The sequence below is a fragment of the Notamacropus eugenii genome (assembly GCF_028372415.1).
Source record: "Notamacropus eugenii isolate mMacEug1 chromosome Y unlocalized genomic scaffold, mMacEug1.pri_v2 SUPER_Y_unloc_22, whole genome shotgun sequence".
Classification (NCBI taxonomy): Eukaryota; Metazoa; Chordata; class Mammalia; order Diprotodontia; family Macropodidae; genus Notamacropus; species Notamacropus eugenii.
Window position 1 is genome coordinate 74,441 of NW_027325123.1, and position 24,878 is coordinate 99,318.

Sequence of the window (24,878 nt, forward strand, 5' to 3'; positions counted from 1 at the left end):
CTTACTCCTTTCCTGGCCCATGTTCTGGTCAGTGAGTGACCACAAACGCTCTTTTGTGCCTCTGCCACACCAGCGCTGCTTCTTACCCAGGGACTGCTGCCCAGAACTGCGACCTGGATCTGAGCATGGGCAAAGCAACAAAATCATGCCTCAGTGCCAGCAACAAGATCTCTCTGCTGTCCTTCTGACCGACTGGTTGACCCGCTTACTGACTGTGGGTTGAGAGTTGCAGAAGCAGCCACTGCTGATTCACTGGCTCCCAAGACGTGCTCCTGGGTTGCTGGGGCCTGTGTTGGGCTGGGTTCCTCCTGGATGAGAACCCAGGTGCAACAGACCTTACTGCTGACCTTTCATGTTGTCTTGGGCTGGAAATTTGTTTCACTTTGTCTTTTGGTGATAGTAGTACTTTACAAATCTGAAAGGTCTATATGAATGCTAGTGTGGTTATTACTGTTAGTATACAGGACTGGAGGTCAGGAGAGCAACGTGGGTGGGTATATAAATTTGAGAGTCATCAGTTTAGAGAGAACTGAATACAAGAGAGCTATTCATGAGATTATCAAAAGCTCAAGACTAGAGAGAGGGGGAGAGAGAGCGAGAGAGAGAGAGAGAGAGAGAGAGGGAGAGAGAGAGAGGGAGAGAGAGAGAGGGAGGGAGAGAGAGAGAGGGAGAGAGAGAGAGAGAGAGAGAGAGAGAGAGAGAGAGAGAGAGAGAGAGAGAGAGAGAGAGAGAGAGAGAGAGAGAGAGAGAGAGAGAGAAATCCCGGGATGGAGCATTGGACTACAAACATAAACAGGAGGTGAGACATGAGATGACGTAGCAAAAATACTGAGGAGGAGTATATCATTCGTTTATTGGATTAATTCCAAGGGTTCGAAAGGTCATCAGGATTTTGGTGGGTTTTGCTGCTCTAGAATTTGTTTGGAGTCATTTTTAAAGGTATATGGAGTGGTGGGGGAGAGCTCAGGTGGGTCCCAGTTTTGACTCAGCCATTGTGGCCCTGCATCATCCTCCACTATTTCTTAAAGTATGCCCAAACTCATATTTGTTGCTTCCATTACACTCTCTTTCCATCTTATCCTCTGCCATTCCCTTTTCCTTTTGTCTTCAATCTTTCCCAACATCAAGGTCTTTTCCAATAAGTCCTTCTTATTATGTGCCCAAAGTATTTTATATTTCATCTTCAGTCTTTGACCTTCTGGTGAATAGCCTGAATTAATTTCTTTAAGTATTGACTGATTTGGACTCTCAGAAGTCGTCTTCAGCACCACAATTGGAAAGCATCAGTTCTGTGGCACTCAGCTTTCCTTGTGGCCCAACTATCATCGCTGCTGAGGAAATCATAATTTTGGCTATATGGAGCTTTAAGAATTGACTTGGATCACTGTATTGCTGAGAATACCTAAATCATTCACAGCTGATGATCATGCAGTATTGCTATTAGTGTCTATGGTGTTTTCTTGGTTCTGCTCATTTCACTTGGCATCAGTTCATAGAAGTCATTCCAGGTTTTTCTGAGAGCATCCTGATCATCATATAGTATTCTCTCATAGTCATAGACAATAACTTCCCCAATTGATGATTATGTCCTCTATTTCTAATTCTTTACTTACTAACTTGCAGCAAAATAGCTGATATAAATATTTTTGTACACATAGGTATTTTCTTTTTTTGCATTTTCTTTTGGGGTACAGACCTATTTGTGATAATGCTTAGTCAAAGCCTATCCATGATTTTATAGCCTTTGGATATAAAGGCTATTTTATAGCCTTAGGCACAGTTCCTAACTGCTCTATAGAATGTTTAATTCATTATACTACTTCAAAAGTAGCCTTATTAGCTCAGTTGTCCTACATCCCTTACATTTCTCATTTTTCTTTTCTGATACTAGCCAATCTGATGTGAAGTGGTATCTTAGAGTTATTTTAATTTGCTTTTCTCTAATCAAGAGTGATTAGATCATTTTTCATGTGACTGTAAATAGCTTTGTTAGTTGTGTATTAGAGCCTTTGACCACTTATCAATTGAGGAATGATTGTCCTTTTTTCTACAAATTTGACTCCATTCTCTCTGCATTTGAAAGATCAGATCTTTGTCAGAGAAACTTGCTGTAAAACATTTTCCACACTTACGATTACTATGTATTTCTCTCTAACCTATTATTACCCTATATAACCAAATCTTTCTCTTTTCAACCCATCCATTCTCAAGTGTTCTGTTTCTGACTTTTTTCTTTTTTTTTCAATTTTTAATTTTCTAACACAGTTTACAGTAGGCAAAACAATTCAAACTTTTGGTCAAGTGATATTTCTTTCTAAAACATTTACGGTATGGACTACAAAAGATTTTTTTTTAAACATTAACCAACTGAGACACAAATAATATTTAGGTTGCTAACTTCACAAGCTCTTGACCTAATTGTCTCCACAGTATTGCTAAGAATTAAAAGGCTCTAACTTATTGTTGTTCGTCTAAAGTCCTGTGCCTAATAGCTTAATTTTAGACTATACCTCGGATGTTCCCCTACCAATAATCTCTAATTGAATAGATTTGGTATTAAGCTTGCAAACCTTTTGGCTATAGGAAATTGCCACCAAGACTAGGAACATTGCAGGGATACAATATCTACCCGACTTCATGTCAGTTCCAGGCAGGATTAGATCATCCATTTGCATTCAGTCAGGCTCAAGGTCTGCCAGGTGTTAGTGGGGAAAATGAGTCAGGAGAATCCTACCTCAGCCCAGGCTGAACAGCCGCTCTCCCACTCTTCCGAAGAGATCACCTTTTGCAGTTCATAACAGCATCTCACCAGTTTACTGACATTATGGGTTAGAGGCTCAGATCGCCTTTCTTGCTACCCATACCTGGAGTGAGACTCAGAACAGTTACTAAATATACCCATAGCATCTAAAAAATGGCAAGTTCCAATAACCAGGTTTCAAATATGATTATAATTTTCACTTTGGCTAAGGTACATCTTTTGAGGCAAGTCTTAAGTAGCTTACATGCCTTTGTATACATGTTCTAGTTCCTGATTAAATTAAATAAAATGAAATTTACCATTAAAACCTTAACTTTTCCATCAGTGCCAAATTTTACCTGAGGCTACCTTCATCTAGGAAATTTAGACTGAAATTCTTTTCCCCAGACTGAAGATGTCATTGATTTATTCTCAGTAATTAATTCAGTCAATTGTTTTGATACTAATTGCTTTTACCTCACTTTGCAACATGTCCAATTTTTCTCCCCATCACTCCCCTCCCCCTGCTTCCTAATACCTTGCATTCTGATTACTCCTTCCCTCAATGTACCCTCCCTTCTATCACACCCCACCCTTCCCTTATCCCCATCTTCTCTCTTTTCTTGTAGGGCAATATAAATTTCTATACCCCATTCCCTGTAGTTCTTATTTCCCGATTATATGCAATAAAAATTCTCAACATTCATTTCTAATACTTTGAATTCCAACTTCTCTCCCTCTCCCTCCCCTCCCCAGCTCCACTGAGAAGGGAAGCAATTCAATACAGACTAAATATGTGTACTTTTGCAAAAGACTTCCATAATAATCATGTTGTGTAGTACTAATTATATTACCCACCACACTGACCTTGTCCCTTCTCGAAAGTGTTTATTTCTAGTGACTCCCTTCTCCCATTTGCCCTCCCTTCTAACAATCCCCTCACCTCACTTTTCACCTCTTCTCCTTCTTTCCTGTGGTGTGATATAAATTTTCATATCAAATTTAGTGAGCATGTTATTCCCTCCTTCAGCTACATGTGGAGAGAAGAGCTTTATTTCCCCCCCCCCTCATTCTCCCTTATCTCCTCCATTGTATAAGATTTTTCTTATCTCTTTTATGAGTTAGAGCCTGACACATTCCATTTCTCCTTTTCTCTTCCCGGAATTTTCCTCCTTCACCCCTTAATTTATTTTATTTTATTTTTTGGGTGGATATCATCTCTTTTGATATAACACACCTTGTACTTTCTATCTGTGTGTGTGTGTGTGTGTGTGTGTGTGTGTGTGTGATGTACAATCTCTCCATCTACCCAAATACTAAGAAAAAATTCAAGAGTTAAAAATATTTTCTTTCCATGTAGTAATGTAAACAGTTCAGCTTTAGAGAGTCTTTTATGATTTTTCTTTCCTATTTACCATCACATGCTTCTTTTGATTCTTGTCTTGGGAAGTCAAATTTTTCTGTACAGATCTGGTCTTTTCCTCAACAAGAATGATTGAAAGTCATGTATGTCATTAAATGACCTTTTTTCCCCTTGAAGTATTATGCTCAGATTTTCTGGGTAAGTGATTCTTGGTTTCAATCCCAGTTCCTTAGACTTCTGAAATATCTCATTCCAAGCCCTTAAATCCCTTAATGTTGAAGCTTCCATATCCTGTGTTATCCTGATTGTAGTTCCACAGCACTCAAATTGTTTCTTCTAGCTGCTTGCAGTATTTTCTCCTTGATCTGAGAATTATGAAATTTGGCCACAGTATTCCTAGGAGTTTCTCTGTTCAGGTCTTTTTCAGGAGGTGATTGGTGAATTTTTCAGTATTTATTTTGCCCTCTGATTCTACAACATTAGGGCAGTTTTCCTTGATAATTTCATGGAAGATAATGTCTAGGCTCTTTTTTTGATCATGGCTTTCAGGTAGTCCTACAATTTTTAAATTATTTCTCCTGGATCTGTTTTCCAGGTCAGTTGTTTTTCCAATGAGTTGTTTTACATTGTCTTCTATTTTTTCAAATTTTTGGTTTTGTTTACTAACTGCTTGGTTTAACTCAAAGTCATTCGTGTCCCTGAACTCAGTTCTCTCTTTCAACGAATTATTTTGTTCAGTGACCTTTTGACCCTTCTCCTCCATTTGGCAAATTCTGCTTTTTAAAACCTCCTTCTCCTCATTGGCTTTTTGGACCTCTTTTTCAATTGAGTTAGCGTCTTTTTAAAGCTGTTATTTTCCTCAGCATTTTTTTGGTTCTCTTTTAATAAACTGCTCACTTGTTTTTTAAGGTCTTCTATTGCCTGAGCCCAGTTTAAATTCCCTTTGGATGTAGGGGCCTTGACTTCCTCTGACAGTAAGCCTTGTTCTTCCTCATCCGAAAGGATGGGGGGAGACACCTGTTCTCCAAGAAAGTAACCTTCTATGGTCTTATTTTTTTCCCCTTTTTTGGGCATTTTTCCAGCCAGTTACTTCACTTCTGAGTTTCCTCTCCATACCCACCTCGCCTCCAGTTCCGCCAAGCCAGCACTTGGGGGCTGAAATTCAAATGAGCTGCTCCCAAACTTCAGGGGTTTTCAGTGGGGGCAGGGCCACTATTCAGTGTGAGATTAAAATCAGCTGCTCAGGTAGGGGCAGGGCCCCCACACAGGGCTCAGTTTCCTCAGGGGCCCTCTGATGAGACCTTCAACAATGGATGCGGGCTCCTGCCTGCTTTGGGAGCCCTGTCTGCTAGTACCTCTACTGCTACCTCCTGAGGGGGCCTGAGTTATGGGGACACCCTGCTCCCCTCTCAGCCAGGGGAAAAGACCCTCTCACTGACCTTTGGTGCTTGTGGGTTGAAGGACCTGTGCTGCTGCTGGAGATTCTGTCCCTGAAGCCTGCTTGGATCTGCTCCTTTTGTTGCTGCATGGCCAAGGCAGGGCTGTTCTCTGCTCCACATCCAGTGCGCAACAGACCTTTCCCATCCGTCTTTCAGGTCTCTCTGGGACAGAAATCTCCTCCACTACATTGTTCTGTGGCTTCTGCTGCTCCCGAATTTGTTGAGAGTATTTCTTTACAGGTATTTTATGGGCTGTGGGGTAAGAGCTAAGCGTATGTGCTTCTTTCTACTCGGCCATCTTGGCTCCTCCCCTCTGACTTTTTTTCAATCTCTGTTCTCCTCTATCACCCCCGTTTTCTCATCCCCTTCCCCTTCTAATTTCCTGTAGGGTAAGATCTTTACCCAACTGACTGCATATTATTCCGTCTTTGAGCCAATTCTGATGAATGTTCATTAGCTCAGCTTAACAATAATTCTGTTGCAGCTTTGAAATCTTAGAGAACTGAGAAGGGCCATTAGAATTTTAGTAACTTCCCAAAGTCATGCAGCTAAGATTTTTTCAGAGGTAGGATTTGAATCCAGGTCTTCTTGCCTTCAAGTGTAGTTCTTTATATCATTCCATGATCCCCCTCTAGTTTTTACATATTTCTTTTCATTCATTGTAATTGCTATGCGTTTTATGAAGATAATATTCCATTACATTTACATGCCACAATGAAGTTAATTGTAAACCAACTGATAAACACTTGCTTTATGTCTACTTCTTTGGAATGTTTTGCCTCTCACCTCCAAGTCTTAATTTTCCTGGATTCTTCATACACAATACTTACCTCCTTTTCTTTGTCCTTCTAACTGTTTTAGAGCATGAATTCTTCAAAAGAATCTGAGTCCTCAATGCTTTGTGCTTAGAAGACAATTAATAAAGATCTAATGAATTGTTGGTTGAAAATTGTTAGTTAGTGGTATTACAGACATTAATGTTCCCATTTTAAAGATGAGGTGGGTGAAGGTAAGAGATAATAAGCCCCATTTTACGAATGAGGAACTGAGGATCATAGAGAATAAGTAATTCTCTCACAGTAATAAAGCCCATGGCCCACAGCACAGATCAACTTCTCATGATTCTCTTTTGCTCTTTTTCTTACACTGACTGTTTCAGGATAAATCGCAATTAAAAATGAGATATCTAAGGCTAGCCTGCATGTAGTCAACAAAACATGGTTTGGTACTTAGATTTAATGCTAATTTATCATTTTATTTCCTTTAACAGGACACAATCCTTGCAGAATTACTTCGAATACATAAAGAATATATTGTAGGATATCATGAACATGATTCTCTTTTGGATCATAAAGAGGAAGAAGAACTGACTGAGGAGGAGAGAAAAGCAGCCTGGGAAGAATATGAAGCAGAAAAAAAAGGTTGAGTCACTTAATTCCTTTATGGTATATTGAAAAACTATACAGTAGAGTTTAAAGCATTACCTATTTCAACCTGGGAAGCTGGCCTTGAGACCAAAAAGACTATTTAACCCTAAGCAAGTCACTCAGCCTCTCAGTACTCACTGTAGCTGTCTTAAAGGTATATAAATTGTAGAGAAGGTACTCTTCCTAGGTAGAGGAATTTGCTTTTTCTGGGAGTTCCATAGTCCCCATGCTCTTTGCCTAACTGTGAGGATACAGCTTTACTTATTGCTAGTCATTTGATCCTGTGCTATCCCATATTTTCTAGCAGATTATATCTTCATTCACTTCCTCCCCAGTTCAATTTTCTACGAATCAATTCTTTCCTTTCCCCTGTATTCAAGTCTTTCCCATCCTTAAAACACCTTCATTAGTTCCTACTATCTGGTTATTGTCTTAAATCCTGTTTTCCTTTCATAACTAAGTATCATGGGGGTCCAGAATTGTCTGATCTACAAGAAAAGAAACTGAGGCAGAGCTCCAAACCAAGAGCACTTTATTAAAAGGTTCATGGCCCTCTCTAATGAGGTGGACCTCGACCCTTTCTCATGATCTAAGATGACCCTTTCCTCCAAGGCCTTAGTTTTATAGTGCTTAATACCTAACTGATAGAGAAGAAGCATAGTAAAATACAGTCTTATTTGTTGACATATCTTGATCTTGATCTTACCGCATGGGGTGGGAAGTACAGAATCTCATTGACTGACAAACAAACTGAGGAGCAGACCTTGACAGATCTGTCTTTACCTTTCAGATGGTCCTTCTGAGCCAGTGAGGAGACCATGGGGTGGGTTTTTAAAGACATGTCAAAACATCTACATGGGTCAAGGGACTTTCTGTGTTATGGTCACATTAAACCTGATTACCACAATAAGGAAAAATAAGGGTGGGAGGGTCTCTACTTAGCTTCCTCATCTGAAATCCACAGTACTGGTGCCTAATTTGCAGAATTTTTATCCCTACCTTTGTGGAGTCATATCCAACTGATGAATACTGATTAGGAAAAAATAGGGGTCTAATTAATGATCGGTCACAATGATTTCTATACTTTCTGCTCCCATTTCCTCAGTTCCTCACTGTCTTAGTTACTCCTCAGTCCTTTGTATTCTGGCTTCCAGTTTCATGATGTAACTGAAACTACTCCCTCAAAATTTTTCATTCATCTTTGGCTTCATCTCTTCTCAGAGATTCCCAACGAATAGTCACTCTTATCTGGATTTTTGTGACTGTTTCTCTTTTAGTTCACTGTCTTATCTGTCTGGTTTTTTTTTTCAGTTTGCTTTGCTGACTTATCCACATTGCTCTTCCTAAGATATACTCAAGTTCAACCCATTTAAAAAACAATAAAACTTCACTTCACTAACATATTGTGATCAAACTATGATCGTATAATATTCCTCCTTTCCTCAGCCAGACTTATAGAAAAAAACTGTCTATACTAGATTCCTCCATTTCATCTCATCTCACTCCTCAAATCTTTGCAGTCTGATTTCCAGGATTTCATTTAAGTGAAACCACTCTCCACAAATTTACTAATTATTCCTAATCGCCAAATCCTATGGTCTTTTCTCAGTCTTCCTCCTTCTCAACATGTCTGCTGCAGAAGACATTCTTTGCCACCCTGTTCTTCCGGATATGCTTTACTCTATCGAAGCTAAATAGGAGAACAACTCAGAGGATATAGTGTCATGAAATGCTGAGGAGGAAAGTGAGTTCCAAACAGATATTTTGAGGCTATGTTGTGAAAAGCCCTTTTTACTGACATGCAGAGGGCTTGAAACAAAGGGAATAAAGAGGATGAAGACCCAAGAAAAGTGATAGAAATAACATGATTTTACAGCTGACTGGATATGTGAATGATAGTTCAGTATAATGTCAAGTTTACAAACTTGGAGTATTAGAAAGATGATGTATTGGATAAAGTGGAAGAAGGAAGGACTCAGAGGAAAAGCAAAGAGTACAGTTTTGGACATGTCGACTTAAAGATATCTCTGGAACACCCAGTTTGAAATGTTCAAAAAACAATTGATGATGTAGGACTGAAACTGAGGGGAGGAAATAGAACTGGATACACATACACATATATCCATATATATTCTCTCCCTCCTCACCTTCCTCACAGTATCTCTCTTTTCTTTTAAGATGCACCTTAAGCTCCACCTTCTGCAGGAATACCTAATTCCCCCAATATCTAAGTGCCTCAATATCTAAGTCCCTCAATATCTAATTACTTTGTAATTAATTTGCATTTCTTCAGTTTATATTTATTCAGTTTAAACTTAGATATGATCTTTTTGTTTCCCCCACTGAAATATAAATTTCTTATGAGTAGGGATCATATTATTCGTTGAATTTGTATGTGTAGTGCCTGGTACGTGTTTTAATGTCTTAATAAATACTTCTAGATTGATCGATTGCCTTTTTAACACTTGAGTATTGGAGGAATAGTTTCTGCTATGGTTATCTTTCTTGTAATATTTCTCCTATGATCTCAACTACCATTTTTTCATTATTGTGTAACTGTGTTCTGCAATGGCAAATGCATATTTCTCAAACTTTCTTGGGCCTCCAGTATTCTTGAATAGAAGCACATCATATCTTTGTCTTAAACCTATGCCAAAAAATGTAGAAGACTTTCTCAGGTACTCCCTTCTTTTTAACTTTCTATTAATGACTTAGATCTCTTCTATCCTTATTTACATTTTTCTCTTTGCATCAATTCATAAACATCTTCCCATGTTTTTTTCTGAAATCATCCTGTAGTCATTTTATAGCATCACCATGATGGCTATTTTTGATGATCTCTTCACCTTATAACCCTCATGATTGCACATCTTCATTCCTTTGAGAACAAATAGCTCTTCAGGAAGAACACTGTTCAAAAAAATTCTCATTGTATATGTGGCCTTTTCCTTCCCACTTTCCCCAAGTTATGACAGGAGGCAAATACTCCTAATTTGTACCTTCTTTATTTCTACCTTAAAAGAACCTCACTTTATCTTGTCTGCTTATTTTTCTTAAAAAAAAAGTGAACCTTTCATTGTCCAAGTGTGGGGAGGTGAGTTTTTTTTTCATGAATGAGAGGTCACTCACTTTCAGTTTTATTTTATTTTCAGCTCTAAATTCTCTCTCAATTTCACCTCCCTCACCCAATGAAAATGCTACAAAAACATAAAATTCTATCCAGTTTCGCAAAATAAATTCCATATTACTCAAGACAGATGTGTACTCTTAATCCTTCATCTCATTATTTGGAAATGAGTAGTATGTTTCATCACGAGTCTTTTGGAATTGTGTGTGGCTGGTCATTGTGTTGATCTTAAGCTTTTTATGGTTTGGGTTTTTTTTTTTTTTTGGTCATTTCAACAAGTATTTTATAAATAGTTCTCCTGGTTCAGGTCATTTCACTGTGTGTCAGTTCATATATATCTTCTCAGATTTGTTGGAAACAGCATAGAAAGGTTCATTCCATCACATTCATTTGTTTAGTCATTCCTGAATATTAGTCATTCTCTGAATGTCCATTTTTTTGCCATAGTAAAAAGAATGACTATCGTTTTGCATACATGAGTTCTTTTCCTCTTCCCTTGTTTATTTAGACTTTATTTGTGCTTAGTAAACTGTGGTTGCCACATATTTATTAATTTGCATTCATTTGTAGGTAGTTTTGTTTGTGTGATAATAATTTTCTAGCTATAAATATAAAGGATTCCTCATTGGCAATAAGTGGTATTAAATTGCTTGTTTCAAGTCCTAGTTTGAAAATTTTTTTCCTCTTTTTTTTGTTTTGTAGGGCCTGAGTTTTCATTTCACTTTTCCTGGTGTCACTTTCAGTTCTGAATCTCAATTTGTTCCCTTTGATATGGAAGCTCTGTCGTCAATGAACTTTCAACAGTTGGAAGTAAGTTTCGAAAAAATAGCTATAAATATGAATCTGAATTATTGAAGTTAAAGGCAGTCTCTCTCTCTCTCTCTCTCTCTCTCTCTCTCTCTCTCTCTCTCTCTCTCTCTCTCTCTCTCTCTCTTTCTGATTCTTTCTTAGAATCTCCCTTAGAATCAGCTGAACAAAGAACATAACTTTAAAGCAATTTTCTAGGTGGATTGTGATTGAAAACAGTCCCTGCCTTCAAAGAGCTGACATGTTCCCAGCTAAGTAAGAAAAGAAAATATACAAAATAAGTGTACAGTGATTAGGATCATTTCTTCATACAAAGGGTGTATAAGGAAAGGCGCAAGAGGGGAACAGGCAGAGAAAGGGGGAATAAAGGGTCTGTGGTGTGTGTGTATGTGTGTCTGTGTCTGTGTCTGTGTATAATCCCTCCAACTACCCAAATACTGAGAAAAGTCTCAAGACTTACAAATATTATCTTTCCATGTAGGAATGTAAATAGCTCAGTTTTAGAAAGTCCTTCATAATTTCTCTTTCCTATTTACCTTTTCATGCTTCTCTTAATTCCTGTGTTTGAAATTCAGATTTTCTCTTCAGTTCTGGTCTTTTCACCAAGAATGCTTGAAAGTCTATCACTGAATAACCATTTTTTCCCTGAAGGGTTAGGGTTAGGATTACACTCAGTTTTGCTGGATAGGTGATTCTTGGTTTCAATCCTAGTTCGTTTAACTTCTGGGATATCTTCCACTGAAAATTGAGCCATTAAATGGTACCAAAGAGTGTCTCTCATCTATGTAAGCTTATATTGATTTGGTGTTATTTTTATTGATCCTTTTTGCAATTGTTTTTGTTCTTTAACTGCATAAGTTACAGTTCTTTGCTTCTGACCTTAATTCAGAAATTTAGCTGAAATATAATGAACTGAAATCCAGCTTTCCTGCCAATAACTCTACTTTTCTTGCCTCAAAAAATTCTGCTGTCTTTGCAGAATGAAAGTTTTAGACACCGGGAAGATTGTTCTTGTATCTTTAAATCACCAAACTATGCTGCAAGGATGTCTGGTTAGCTATCCAAAGATTTGCTGTCTGGTCCGCCATCTTTTGACCTTCCAAGGTGGACTCAAGAAATGAACATTTCCTAAGTCACAGGAGAGAAGGAAACGTGGTTGTTGCTGGCCCAACTTCCAGCCAGTCATATTTGTTTCCCATGCCTCAGCTACGTGACTAGCAGTGTTGTCCTCAATGTCAGGATGTCGCCTACCTGGTTCTCATTCATTGTTCTTTACTCCATAGAATCTATAAAAGGGAACTATCTCCTTCATTTGGGATATTAGACTTTACCAATAAATTGTGCTTGAAACTCAGTTTACCTGATTTTAACTGTTACATATGCGTATATAAGTGTAAATTTGAAGAATTTATCTAAAATTCTTTTCTTTCAGGATCTTATTAATCAGGGAAAAGAAAAAGTAGCAGAAGCCAACAAGAATGTGATGTCAATGAAGGTTCAACCTCTTGAAGATGTAATTACAGATTTTGTAAGTTAAATGACTATCTTGCTTTGTTTATTACTTTTATTTTTCCTGTACAGTTTCTTTCACCTTCATTTCTTTTGCATATTTCTGTTAGTAAACTCTTACCCAATTAAATTATGGAAGGCTTTTTGGAATGACTTATTGAAATCTCAAGCTTGAAATTTTGTTTTTTTCAAATTGTATTGCAACATCTTGACTTGTCCTATAGACTTGCCATTTGCATTACCCTTTCATTTAAGCCATTTTTTAATTTTCACGTTTTTTATATTGTCCATAAGTTTAATTTCATATTTATTAAGTCTACATATCGCTTTAAAGTGTCTTCATTTCTGATGACATTTTTAGGTGCAGTTTCAGTTGCTTTACTATATTTTATTTGCCAACAAATAGTATTTTTTTCTGTGATTTCCTAACCTAATACTGAAGGATGTGTTTTGTATTCTTGAGGCCATTGGTTGAGATGTTTTGCTGATTACTTTTGGTGGGGGAGGGTAAATTTCAGTTTTCTTCTTTAAGGGCTTTAAATGGGATTTCAGTGAGTGAGTGAATAAAAATGTTTTTACTAAAGATTTTGTTAAGCGTTTGTGATTCAGATAGATAAAGAAGATGGTCCTTTTTCCCAAGAAGTGCACATAAAAATGCTATACACATATATGCATATATAAATTTGTGTACATTATATATATGTGTATACCCATTTGATTATATACATGATACATTAATATGTATATACACATATACATATGTATGCATACATACATATATGCATGTGTGCATACATATACTGTGTGTTGTGTGTGTATATATACATATATGCATACGTGCATGCATATATATGCATGTATACATATAGGTGTGTGTATATATACACATACCTACACATACATACGTATATGTCAGGTTTCCGCTGCAAGTCAGGTAGAATGACTGTGGTTATTATTAGAACTGAGTTCATAACTATTTCAATGTTGCTTTATTTATAATATTCTTGTTATATGCGTTGTCCTCACTTCATTTCGTATTACCCAGGATTCTCTGAGATGATTTCTTTTGCAATAATGCTCCTTTACACTTATATCCCAGTATTTGTTTAGCCATTTGTCAATTGTCTTAGGAGGCCATCAGAGACTTTGTGACAGATGCTAATTGTTTTCTTTTTACCCTTTTGTGACCCCCCAGATTTAAGCTCAGAAAGTATTTGTTTCTTTTGTTTTGTTCTTTGTCACTCTTCACAAGTATGAACCTTCCTCATAACCCTGTCTATCGGCCATTCCTGTTTGTTTCTCTTTTGAGTTTGTTTCTATACCAAACTGTCCATTTGAGATAGGGGTATTTTTCCAAATGCTCACTCTTACTTCATGTTAATGTTCTCACTATAGTTATGGGAAATACAAATTCTCCGTAGTCCATTTCCTTTTGTTACTTTCTGATCATGGTGGGAGGATGTTCTGGGATGGTCCTGGAAGGACCTTTCTTGCCCTCAGGCTGAACTCTTTTTTTAGTTCTTTTTATGAAAAACTTCACTGACTAGAGTTTCTTACTGCTGTTCTTGGTCATTAGTCAGGCTGATACTAAGCAGGGCTTTGCTGGATGTGTGAACTGGATATTGTCTTCCCATTCAGGTTACTAGCTACTTTTCTGCTCCTTAGGACTATTTCTGTTGATAAAAGCTATTAGTGTTTGACACTGAGCCATTTCATAGAACTTTGGTGGATAGAATTTCTTGTGGTACTCTTGGAAAAATGTTACCAGGTCACATTTTATATGGTGCCTGCATTGACAGTGGTGGCGAGGTCAGGTTGAAACAGGTCTGGGTGAGGCAAAGTACTGCTTTTGCTTAGCTACCTTTACATGGCATTTGGTTATCAGATGGGGCACCTAGGTGATGCAGTGGATAGTATTGTCAAGTTCTTAAAAAAACTTTCTCATTCTTCTTTCTCTTCATCAAATCTTGGTATATGAATTACAGTTACACATAAGTATAATCGTCTCTTTTTCTTCTTTGTTCTTCCAGCTTCCAATCTGTCTGTCAGTCATTCTTTTTTCTGACTACAACTTCTTCAAATTTAATTTTAATAATAATACTAGTATATATTTGTTTCATTTCATCTATATAATGGTCTCTTAACTTATTCATGGCCAAAAATGGCAAAATCAGAATATCAAAAATTTATTGTTTATAGTTGCTATGGAATCACGTTATTCTGAGTGATCAGGGCAAGGAACCCAAACAAGGGTAAACCTGTGGTTCTGTTTCTTAGATCTTTCATAACCTTTTATTTTAACTGACACAAGTCTCATTTCAGAAAGGAAGACTGGAAGAATGAGTAAACACTCACATATACATATATGCACACATTAATATATGCATATATATATGCCTTTCAAATGATAAAACTCTATTCCAAATTAACTTCTGAATGTGACTTGGCCGAATGGTTAAACTTCCTCTCTGAACCATGAACTAGACAAGGCAGGTTGCTCAAAATATTGGAGTCCAGCAAATATCTTTCCTCTGCAATGCATTCTTAAATATCTGCCAAACTGAGATTCAGATTCAGTCATTGTGCTCCCTGCTGGGCAGGGGACTCTTGGTAGGTTTTCCATTCTTTCAAAGCTCACAGGGCAGTACTTTGTTGTATTCCCTCTCTGATACGTATTCATCTTTTGTGAGCTGCAGAAACAACTGTTGCTGATTTAGTGGCTGCAGTGCTGGAATGCCCGTGCTGGACTGTGCTTGTCACACTGGCTTGATGGACCTTTCCTGAAAGACCATTGGAATTTGCTTGGGTTGGAAATTTATTTTCCTCTGTTTTCTGTCGGTTTTGTTGCTCTAGATTTTATTTAGAGTCTTTTTTTGTTCGGAGAACTTTGAATAAAGTATGTGGACAAGTGTGGGGGAGAGCTCAGGTGAGTTCCTGCCTTTACTCCACGGTCTTGGTTTCACCCCCATACAAAGCATTTTTCAAGTAATAGACATTCTGAAAATAAACAAACTTAATTTAATGACTCCATGAGACAATAAGAAATATTAAAGTTTGACAACCGAAAAAATATAAGGAGCCTCATATCAAAAACATCTGACCTGGTTGAAGAAGGAAAAAATACCTAGGAATACTTGAACTCTCTAAAGGTCCCAATAGAAGGAGAATGAAATTGCTCAGATCTATATGAAAGGGAGGGCTGTGATAATAGAAAAAATCCCCGAAACCCCAAAATGAAAGTATCACGATCAAATTTCATAACTTCAAAGTCAAAGACAATAAGAAGAAAGAAAAGTTAATTTGAAGTAATTAATTTTAAGTTTCCTTCTCCTTTCTCTAACCAATCAAACCCCCAATTTGCTTTCTGATTACTCCAATTTCAGACAGCAACTCTGCTTCTTGCTGAAGGCACTGCAGCCTGTGTAGGCATTTACCCTTTCAAATCATCCTTTTCACTTTCTTGTCTTTCTTCTAGAATTTTCTAGGTCAAAACAACTTTTAAAAAAAATTTTCTTACAGAAATGTTGGAATATTTTTTCTCTGATTTCATGTCTTGGAAAACTGACACCATATTAAATTTCTGCTATACGAGTACTTTTTTGTTTCTTCAGTTTTCCCTGAATTGAAGTTTGGTGTTAGCTCTCGTGTAGTGCACTTTTGGAGAGAAATGTCAGGGCATTGATGATTCTGTTCTGCATCATATCGGGTTCTGCTGCTGCATTCTCCAGGGTCCGAGTTGTGTGCATCTTGAAGAGTTACAGGTTTTTCTCAAGCTGGGGAATTCAGACTTCCAAAGAGATTCAGGGTCCAGATACTGTTTTGGGTGTCAGCAATACATGTACTGACTTAGCTTCCCTAGAGTACCTATTTATGCTTGCTGATCCCATCAGCTAGTTGAAAGGATCCAAAATTTCAGTGTAACAGGGCTTTTGACACACTTCTGTTCTGAGCCAAGGAGATGAATTCCTAATCCAGGTCTGAGGCCAAAATAATAGCACTGCCAGCCCACTTTTGATGTGAGCCTAGGAGTTTAATCTGTGATTTTTTTTTCACTTCGTAGATATAGGCGCAGTCCTACTTCATAGTTCATGCCCTGGTCACATACCATCATCAGAAGCCTATTAATAATCATGGGCTTGAAAAAATGTCCCATTATATTTTCTCCTTGGATTTTCTGATCATACCCCATATAGTATTCCTCCTAGATCTTTGTTGGAATAGTTGTTGGGCTATGTTATTTTCTCCCATTTTTTCCTATTTACTTCTAAGTATCATTTTCTCAAAATCACTTAAGACTGGCTGACTAAAATGATTCTCAACTGATAATTTTGTGGAGAAGCACACTAATTGACATGAGCCAAGGGTATTAGAAAATCACCTCAACTCCTCTGGGATAGCCTCAAAACCTTTGGGAAGACCTGAGGCAGTGGCTCTACTGCAGAATCTCAGGTATATCAACCCAGGATTGGAGGCTAGTGGAACCAAGCAAATGAGAGCCATGGAGCCCACGTATCTGCAGCAGCTGCTTCCGAGACTATCAGCCTGCAGATTAAATTTCTGTAAGTCACCTACTTGAACTTCTGGGAACCATAATGGCAGAGTGATCAGTAAATGCTCTCTCCCCCTCCCATTGTTAATCTTGAGAGAACCATAAAGAAACCATAAACCCCAGAAAATTCCTGGAACAGTGAGATCAGCAGAAGGGGCAAACAGACTCTTAGCACGCGAGGCTAGAAAAGCCACTAAGGAGGGTTGCTGTTGCTGTGACTGAAGGGAACCAGTGAAGGCCCAGAGATGTCCTAGACAACCCCACCTCAGCAAACTGGGAGGAAATCTGGAGCCACAGGGGCATGGAGCCAGAAACTGTCAATACTAGGACCCCAGGGGTGCCTGAGCACCCCAGGGGAAGCAGAAAGACACTAGGGCACCTGGGATCACCAGCCGCTGAGCTTGCCTATGCTGTAGCTCAGCAGAGAAGACCTTCTGTGGCCAGACCACCCCTCCCCTGCATTTAACAAGCTAGTTCCAAGGTAACTCCAGGGAAACAGAAAAAGACTTCACCTGGCCTCTGTTTTCCTACACCATCCAGCTCAGCACCAAGTAAGCTGCAGTACTTTAGCTTCTAGCTGAAAGAACCAGAGACCACAACACACGAAGTCTCAAATTCAGGGCACAAGAACTGTGGGACATAGTCCCATGTGCCCCAGAAGCAGAGGTCTACTTTAAAAGCCAGGAAAGGGGTGATTATCATCATCATGAGTAAGAAGCAAAGCAGAAAGACCATAGAATCTTTCTATGGGGACAAAGACCAAATCACGAACACCAAAGAGGTTAGCATTGAGACTGTACTGCCATCTGAAACTTCAGAAGGGGCTCTGAACTGGTTACAAGCACAAAGAACACTCTTGGAAGAGCTGAAGAAGGATTTTAAAAGTCAAATTAGAGAAATAGAAGAAAAACTGGCCAATGATTTTTAAAGTATGACAAAAGAATTCACCAAAAAGAACAGCTCCTTAAAAAGGAAAATTGGACAAATGGAAAAGGAAGCACAAAACCTAACTGGGTAAATTGAACAAATGGACAAAAAGTACAAAAACCAACTGGGGAAATAATTGGAAAGGTAGAAAAGGAGATGCAAAAGTTAACTGAAGAAAAAGTTTGATAAAAATTAGAATTGGGCAGGTAGAAGCTAATGACTCTATGAGACATCAAGAATCAGTCAAACAAAATCTAAAGAATGAAAAGATAGAAGAAAATGTAAATTATCTAATTGGAAAAACAACTGACCTGGAAAATAGATTCAGGAGAGAAAATCTAAGAATTATTGACCTGTAAGAAAGCCATGATGAAAAAAAGAACTTGGACAATATCTTCCAAGACATCATAAAAAATCACAGCCCAGAAGTCCTAGATTTAGAGGGTGGAATCGTCATCGAAAGAATCCACTGTTCACCTCCCAAAAAGGATTCCAAACTAAAAATACCAAGGACCAGGGAAGGGGAAAATACTACAGGTAGCCAGAAGGAAACCATTCAAAAATCGAGGAGCTATAGTCAGGATCACACAGGACCTTGCAGCTTTTACATTGAAAGACTGAAGGAATTAGAATATGATATTCTGTAAGGCAAAGGAGCTGGGACTACAACCAAGGATCACTTACCCAGCAAAGTTGAGCAGATATTTTGGGCAAGGAGATGGACATTCAATAAAATAAGAGATTTCTAGACCTTCCTGATTCAATAGAAAATTTGATCTTCAAACACAGGTCTCAAGAGAGGCATTAAAAGATAAATGGGGAAAAACACATTGTTACTCAATATGGGCAAACTGTTTACATTCCTATAAGGGAAGATGATACTTGTTAATCTTGAGAATTGTATATTTATTATGAAATATAAAAGGGACATACATAGATAAAGGGAGTGGATATAAAGTAAACGATGTGAATGATAAACATGTGATTTAAGGGTGTGAAGGGATTGTAGCAGGAGATGTGAAAAAGGAGGCAGGAAACAGTAAATTACATCACAGAAAGAGGCACAAAATTTTATTACAGTAAATAGGAAAGAGGGAATGGAGATGAGCATTGTCTGATATTTACTCTCATCTGATTTGGTTCAAGGAAGGAACAACAAACTTAAATATATAAATCTAACTAGCTCTATAGGCAGTAGGAAGGGAAGGAGGAAAGTAGAGGGAGGGGAGGCTAAAAGGGAGGGAAGAAGTAGCAAGGGTGAAGGAATAAAAGGGAGGAGGGCTGAAAGAACAGAGAGAGGACAGTGGGAGGAGGTGTTCAAAAATTAAAACTATTGTGGAGGGGAAGGGAGAAGAGAGAACTAAAAGCATAAACGGGGGGAAAGAGGATGGAGAGAAAGACGCAAAGAGTAATCATAACTGTGAATGTGAATAGGATGAGCTTTCCTACAAAACTGAGATGGATAGCAGAATGGATTTAAAAACCATAATCCAACAATATGTTGTTTGCAAGAAACACATTTGAAATGGTGGGATACAGACAGCGTAGAGGTAAAAGGTTGGAGCAGAATATATTGTGCTTCATCTGATGTAAAAAAAAAAAAGCAGGGGTAGCAATCCTAATCTCAGACAAAGCAAAGGCAGAAAGAGATCTAATCAAAAGAGATAAGGAAGGAAACTATATCCTGCTAAAAGGCACCATAGAAAACAAAGCAATATCATTAATAAACATATATGCTCCAAATGGTGTAGCATCCAGATTCTTAGAGATGAGGTTGAGGGAATTGTAGGAAGAAATAAGACAGCAAAACTTGAGGACCTCAACCTCGCCCCCTCTCAACTTGAGAAATCTAACTTCAAAGTAAACAAGAAAGAAGTTAAAGAGGTGAATAAAACTCTGGATAAAGCACATATTATAGATCTCTGGAGAAAATTGAATAGCGATAGAATATGGCACATATACAAAAAGTAACCCTGTACTAGGACATAAAAGCTCACAATCTAGTGTAGAAAGGCAGAGATAGTGAATACATCCTTCTCAGGTCACAATGCAATAAAAATTATGTGTAATAAAAGGCCATGGAAAGATAGACCAAAATTTAATTGGAAACTAAATAATCTAATCCTAAAGAATGAGTGGGTTAAACAACAAATCATAGAAACAAAAGAACTGCATTCAAGAGAATAACAAAAATAAGACAACCAACCAAATCTTATGAGATATTGCAAAATCAATTCGTAGGGAAAATTTTATATCTTTGAATGCTTACATGAAGAAAATAGAGACAGAGGAGATCAATGAGTTGGGAATGCAGCTGAAAAAGCTAGGAAAAAAAAATGAAAACCCTCAATTAAATACCAAAATACTGAAAACCAAAGGAAAGATTAATAAAGTTGAAATTAAGAAAACTATTGAACTAGTAAATGAAACTAAGACTTGGTTTTGTGAAAAAACCGATAAAATTGACAAACCTTTAGTCAATTTGATTTAAAAAAAGAAAAAAGAATACCAAATTGCCAATATCAAAAATGAGAAAATGAACTCACTTCCAATGAGGAAGAACATAATCAGTATCTACCTAAAACCCTCAGAATGCATTTTATGCAGTGGGCATAAGCTAGATGCATTTCCATTAAGATCAAGGGTGAAACAAGAATGTCCATTATCACCATTATTATTCAATATGGTATTGGAAATGTTAACTGTAGCAATAAGAGAAGAAAAAGAAATTGAAGGAATTAGAATAGGCAAAGAAGAAACTAAGTTATCACTCTTTGCAGATGATATGATGATATACTTAGAGAGTCCCAGAGAATCAGGTAAAAAAACTACTTGAAATAATAAACAACTTTGACAAAGTTGCCGGTTACAAAATAAACCCACACAAATCTTGTGTATTTTTCTATATTACTAACAAAGGCCAACAGTGAGAGATAGGAAAAGAAATTCCATTTAAAGCTATGGTAAACATTATAAAATATTTGAGTCTACCTGCCAAAACAAATTCAACGACTATATGAACACAATTACAAAGCACTTTACACAAATGAAGTCAGATCTAAGTAACTGGAAAAAACATCAGTTGCTTGTGGGTATGCCGAGCCAATATAATAAAAATGACAATTTTACCTAAATTACTTTACTTATTAAGTGCCATAACAATCAAACTATCAGATAATTATTTTCTAGAACTAGAAAAAATAATGGAATTCACCGGAAGAAAAATAAGTTCAGAACAACAAGGAAACTAATGAAAAGAAATACTAGGGAAGGTGGCCTAGCTACCAGATCTCAAATAGTATTATAAAGCAGCAATTTTCAAAACCACTTAGTATTGACTAAGAAACAGAGGGGTAGACCGGTGGAATATGTTAGGTACTCAAGACACAGGAGTTAATGAATATAGCACTGTACTGTTTGATAAACCCAAGCACCCCAGCTTCTGGGATAAGAACTCAAACTGTTCGACAAAAATTGCTGGAAAACCTGGATAACAGTGTGGCAGAAACTAGGTATAGACCAATGCCTGACACCATACACAAGAATAAAGTCCAACTGGGTACATGATCTAGGTATTAAGATTGATATTATAAACAAATTAGTGGAGCAAGGAATAGCGTATTTATCAGATTTACGGAGAATGGAAGAAGTTTTGACTAAGCAAGAGATGGGAAACATTATAAACTGCCAAATGGATAATTTTGATTACATTATATTGAAAAGTTTTATGCACAACCAAACCTAATGCATCCAAGATTAGGGGGGAAGCAGAAAACTGGAAAAGAACTTTTGCAACTAGTGTTTGTGATAAAGGCCTCATTTCTAAAATATGTAGAGAACTGAGTCAAATGTACCAGAATACAAGTCATTCCTCAATTGATAAACGGTCAAAGGATATGAACAGGCAGTTTTCAGAGGAAGAAATTCAAGCTGTCTATAGTCATGTGAAAAAATGCTCTAAATTACATCACATCACACCTATCAGATTGGCTAACCTGACCAAACAGGAAGGTGAGAAATGATGTGGGAGAGTTGGAACACTAATTCATTGTTGGCGGAGCTGTAAGCTGATCTAAACATTCTGGAGAGCAATTTGGAACCATGCCCAAAAGACTACAAAAATGTGCATACCCTTTGACCCAGCAATACTGCTTCTAGGACTGTATCCCCAAGAGACTGTAAGGGTCCCACATGTACAAAAATATTTATAGCAGCTCTCATTGTGGTGGCCAAAAACTGGAAATCAATGAGATCCCCATCAACTGGGGAATGACTGAATAAGTTGTGGTATATGAATGTTATGTGTTATAAAAAATGATGAACAGGAAGACTTCAGAGAGGCCTGGAAAGACTTGTATGTTCTGATGCTGAGTGAAAGGAGCAGAACCAGGAGAACTGTATACAACAACAACTACAATGTGCGAGGAGTTTTTCTGGTAGACTTAGTACTTCATTGCAATGTAGGGACTTAAAAAATTCCCAGTGGTCTCTTAAGGCAAAATGTCTTCCACATCCAGAGAAAGAACTATGGGATTCAACTGCAGAATGAAACAGATCATTTTATTTTGTATTACATTTTGTTTTATGATTTCTCCCTTTCATTTTAATTCTTCTATGCAACATGACTAAGGTGAAAATGTATTTAATAGAAATTTATGTGTAGAACCTATGTAAAATTGGATGCCATCTCGGGGAGGGAGTGAAGGATTAGGGGGAAGGAGGGAGAGGGAGGGGGAAAAAAATCTAAGATATGTGGAAATGATTGTAGAACACTGAAAACAAATTTAAAAAACCCTTTAGGAAGAGAATTAGCTTTCTGATTTGATGACTTCTCTTGCATCTCCATTTAAAGATGGTTCCCAGTCCAGATAGCTCTTCATTCCCTACCAGACTCCTTTAGCATGCTCCAGAAAACTCTTCATCTGGAAGATGACTTCCACCCTGAAATTCACACCTCAGAAGTATTCTTAGCCCTTATATGCCCTGGTCCAGTCACCTCTTCATTTTTCTCTAGGCTGTACTCAGGACTCTTCATCTTCTTCCCCTCCTCATTTTTTGTCTTTTCACTTTTTATGCATTGATTTCTTCCATTAGAATATGAATTCCTTAGTGGCTGAGACTGGATTTCTGCTTGTAATTATAGTTATATAGTGCCTGACACAAAGTAAGTATTAAGAAAAGATTGTCAGTTGGTAACTAAAGTCCTGAGAATCACCCCTTAAAGCAGGAGTTTAAGGGTCCTCAGAGTTTACAGAGTATTCCCAAGTCTGATACATTATTGTGTAATAGATGCCTAATAAATAAATTCAACTGAGGATTGCGTGTTGTGTTGTATTTTTACTTTAGTGGAAAGAAAATACACATATGACAGACGCTCAAATTTATTCCTTGGCATTACGTAAGCAAGCCAGCCAGGAACGAGATGCTAAACATAGAGAAGCCATCTACAATGATGTATCCATAAGACAGCAAATGGTAAGTTTATTTTTACATTTCTGCAAACTTCACCATGTATTTATTTAGACATTTCAAGACAAATGAGACGAGTAGGTGTATAGTCATAAGACCTTTTTTCTCCCAAGTAGAGATACCAAAAAGTATTTTAAAGAATATTCCTGAAGATGCTAGTGATGACTTAGTTTCTGACTCTTGATCCTTATATTGAAATGATTTCTTTTGAAAAAATATTTGTAGATGGATTGGATGATAGGATATATAGGTAGATAAATGATAGGTGAATTCTATGTATAAATTTAGGTACGTGATATATATGATATTATATATTACTACCAGAAAATATCTCTTTTAATCATGTATCTTATTATATAAATGTTTTCTATGTATCATCTAAGTTGTTCAGAAAATTACATGTTATTTTCTAGAACATAAATTATTTGTGAATATGATATCTCTAAAAAACATTCATTTTCTAACAAAGACTTGAGAGTTGGAAGGAGCTGTAGTTGTAGGGAGTAAGTAATTGGGGAGTAGTTAGTCAGAAAGTAAGTACTCAAAGACTAACTTCTCTAAATCCAGAGCCCAAAATCTTTACATTCTTCAGAGTCAATAATTTGAATCTTCCTTTCACAGTTAATAAGCTACGTCCAACAGATGCAAAGGAATAAGGAGGTACTACAAGAACCTAGCCAGCCACAAGAAGATTCGACTCATCACCTTGTGCTTCCAGAGCCTCCAGATCTAGTCATAAATCCCTCTTGTTACCAGTATATTGATGTGAAAGGAATGTATCAACCAACTGTTAGTGGTATGGAACCCCAGCTAATAAGAAGCAAGAAATCAAGAACCTCCCAAAGGAAATCAATGTGATTTTCCTCTAAAATATAGAAAATATATTATAAAGTTGACAATTTGTTCTAGGAATCACCAGCCTAATTGAAAAAAAATGTATTAATTCTTTGTTTCCTATAAATGTTATGTTCTCTCCAGGTTAGATTTTCTGTAATTCATTTTTATTTTGAAATTTGAGATTAATATTGCCCACATTTTTATTATATGCACATATATGTATGTGTATACATATACATACATATATATATATATATATATATATACACACACACTAAATTGAAAGAAGATTTCAAATTATTTTCATTGGAAACTTATTCAAGAATAATAACATGGGATCCATACTATTTCCTCTAAATTTTTATTACCTCTTTATTTTTACTATAAAATCAATCTGAAAACAAATAAGTAAAAAAAAATCTTTGTATGTTTATATTTATCAGAACCTAACATAAGAGGTCAAGAGTTGATCCTTTGTCATAAGGTAATTTTGTTTTGTAAGAGTTCTTGAAATTAAAAGGAAAGAAGGAATCTCCTGTTTATTTACCTCAGATTATAAGTTTGTGTATTGCTAAATTACCTATGTAGCTGAGAAATTTAGGAATGAGTACTCATCTTGAGATACTTTGCAGTTTTCTTCTATAGACATTTTTAACTTAAATTTTAAAAGTTTAATCCTGGCTA

General features: G+C 37.0%; 1 protein-coding gene across 1 annotated transcript in view; it reads left to right on the top strand.

Annotated features, from left to right (window-relative positions):
- The window catches only part of LOC140516993 (transcriptional regulator ATRX-like), an 87,949-nt gene extending 63,678 nt beyond the window's left edge, over positions 1 to 24,271 (top strand). The window contains 4 exon segments of the mRNA XM_072627841.1: positions 10,799 to 10,906; positions 12,336 to 12,431; positions 23,235 to 23,363; positions 23,979 to 24,271. Of these exon segments, the coding sequence (XP_072483942.1) occupies positions 10,799 to 10,906; positions 12,336 to 12,431; positions 23,235 to 23,363; positions 23,979 to 24,215 (570 nt within the window). The 3' untranslated portion in view covers positions 24,216 to 24,271.
- Positions 24,272 to 24,878: the final 607 nt, after the last annotated feature.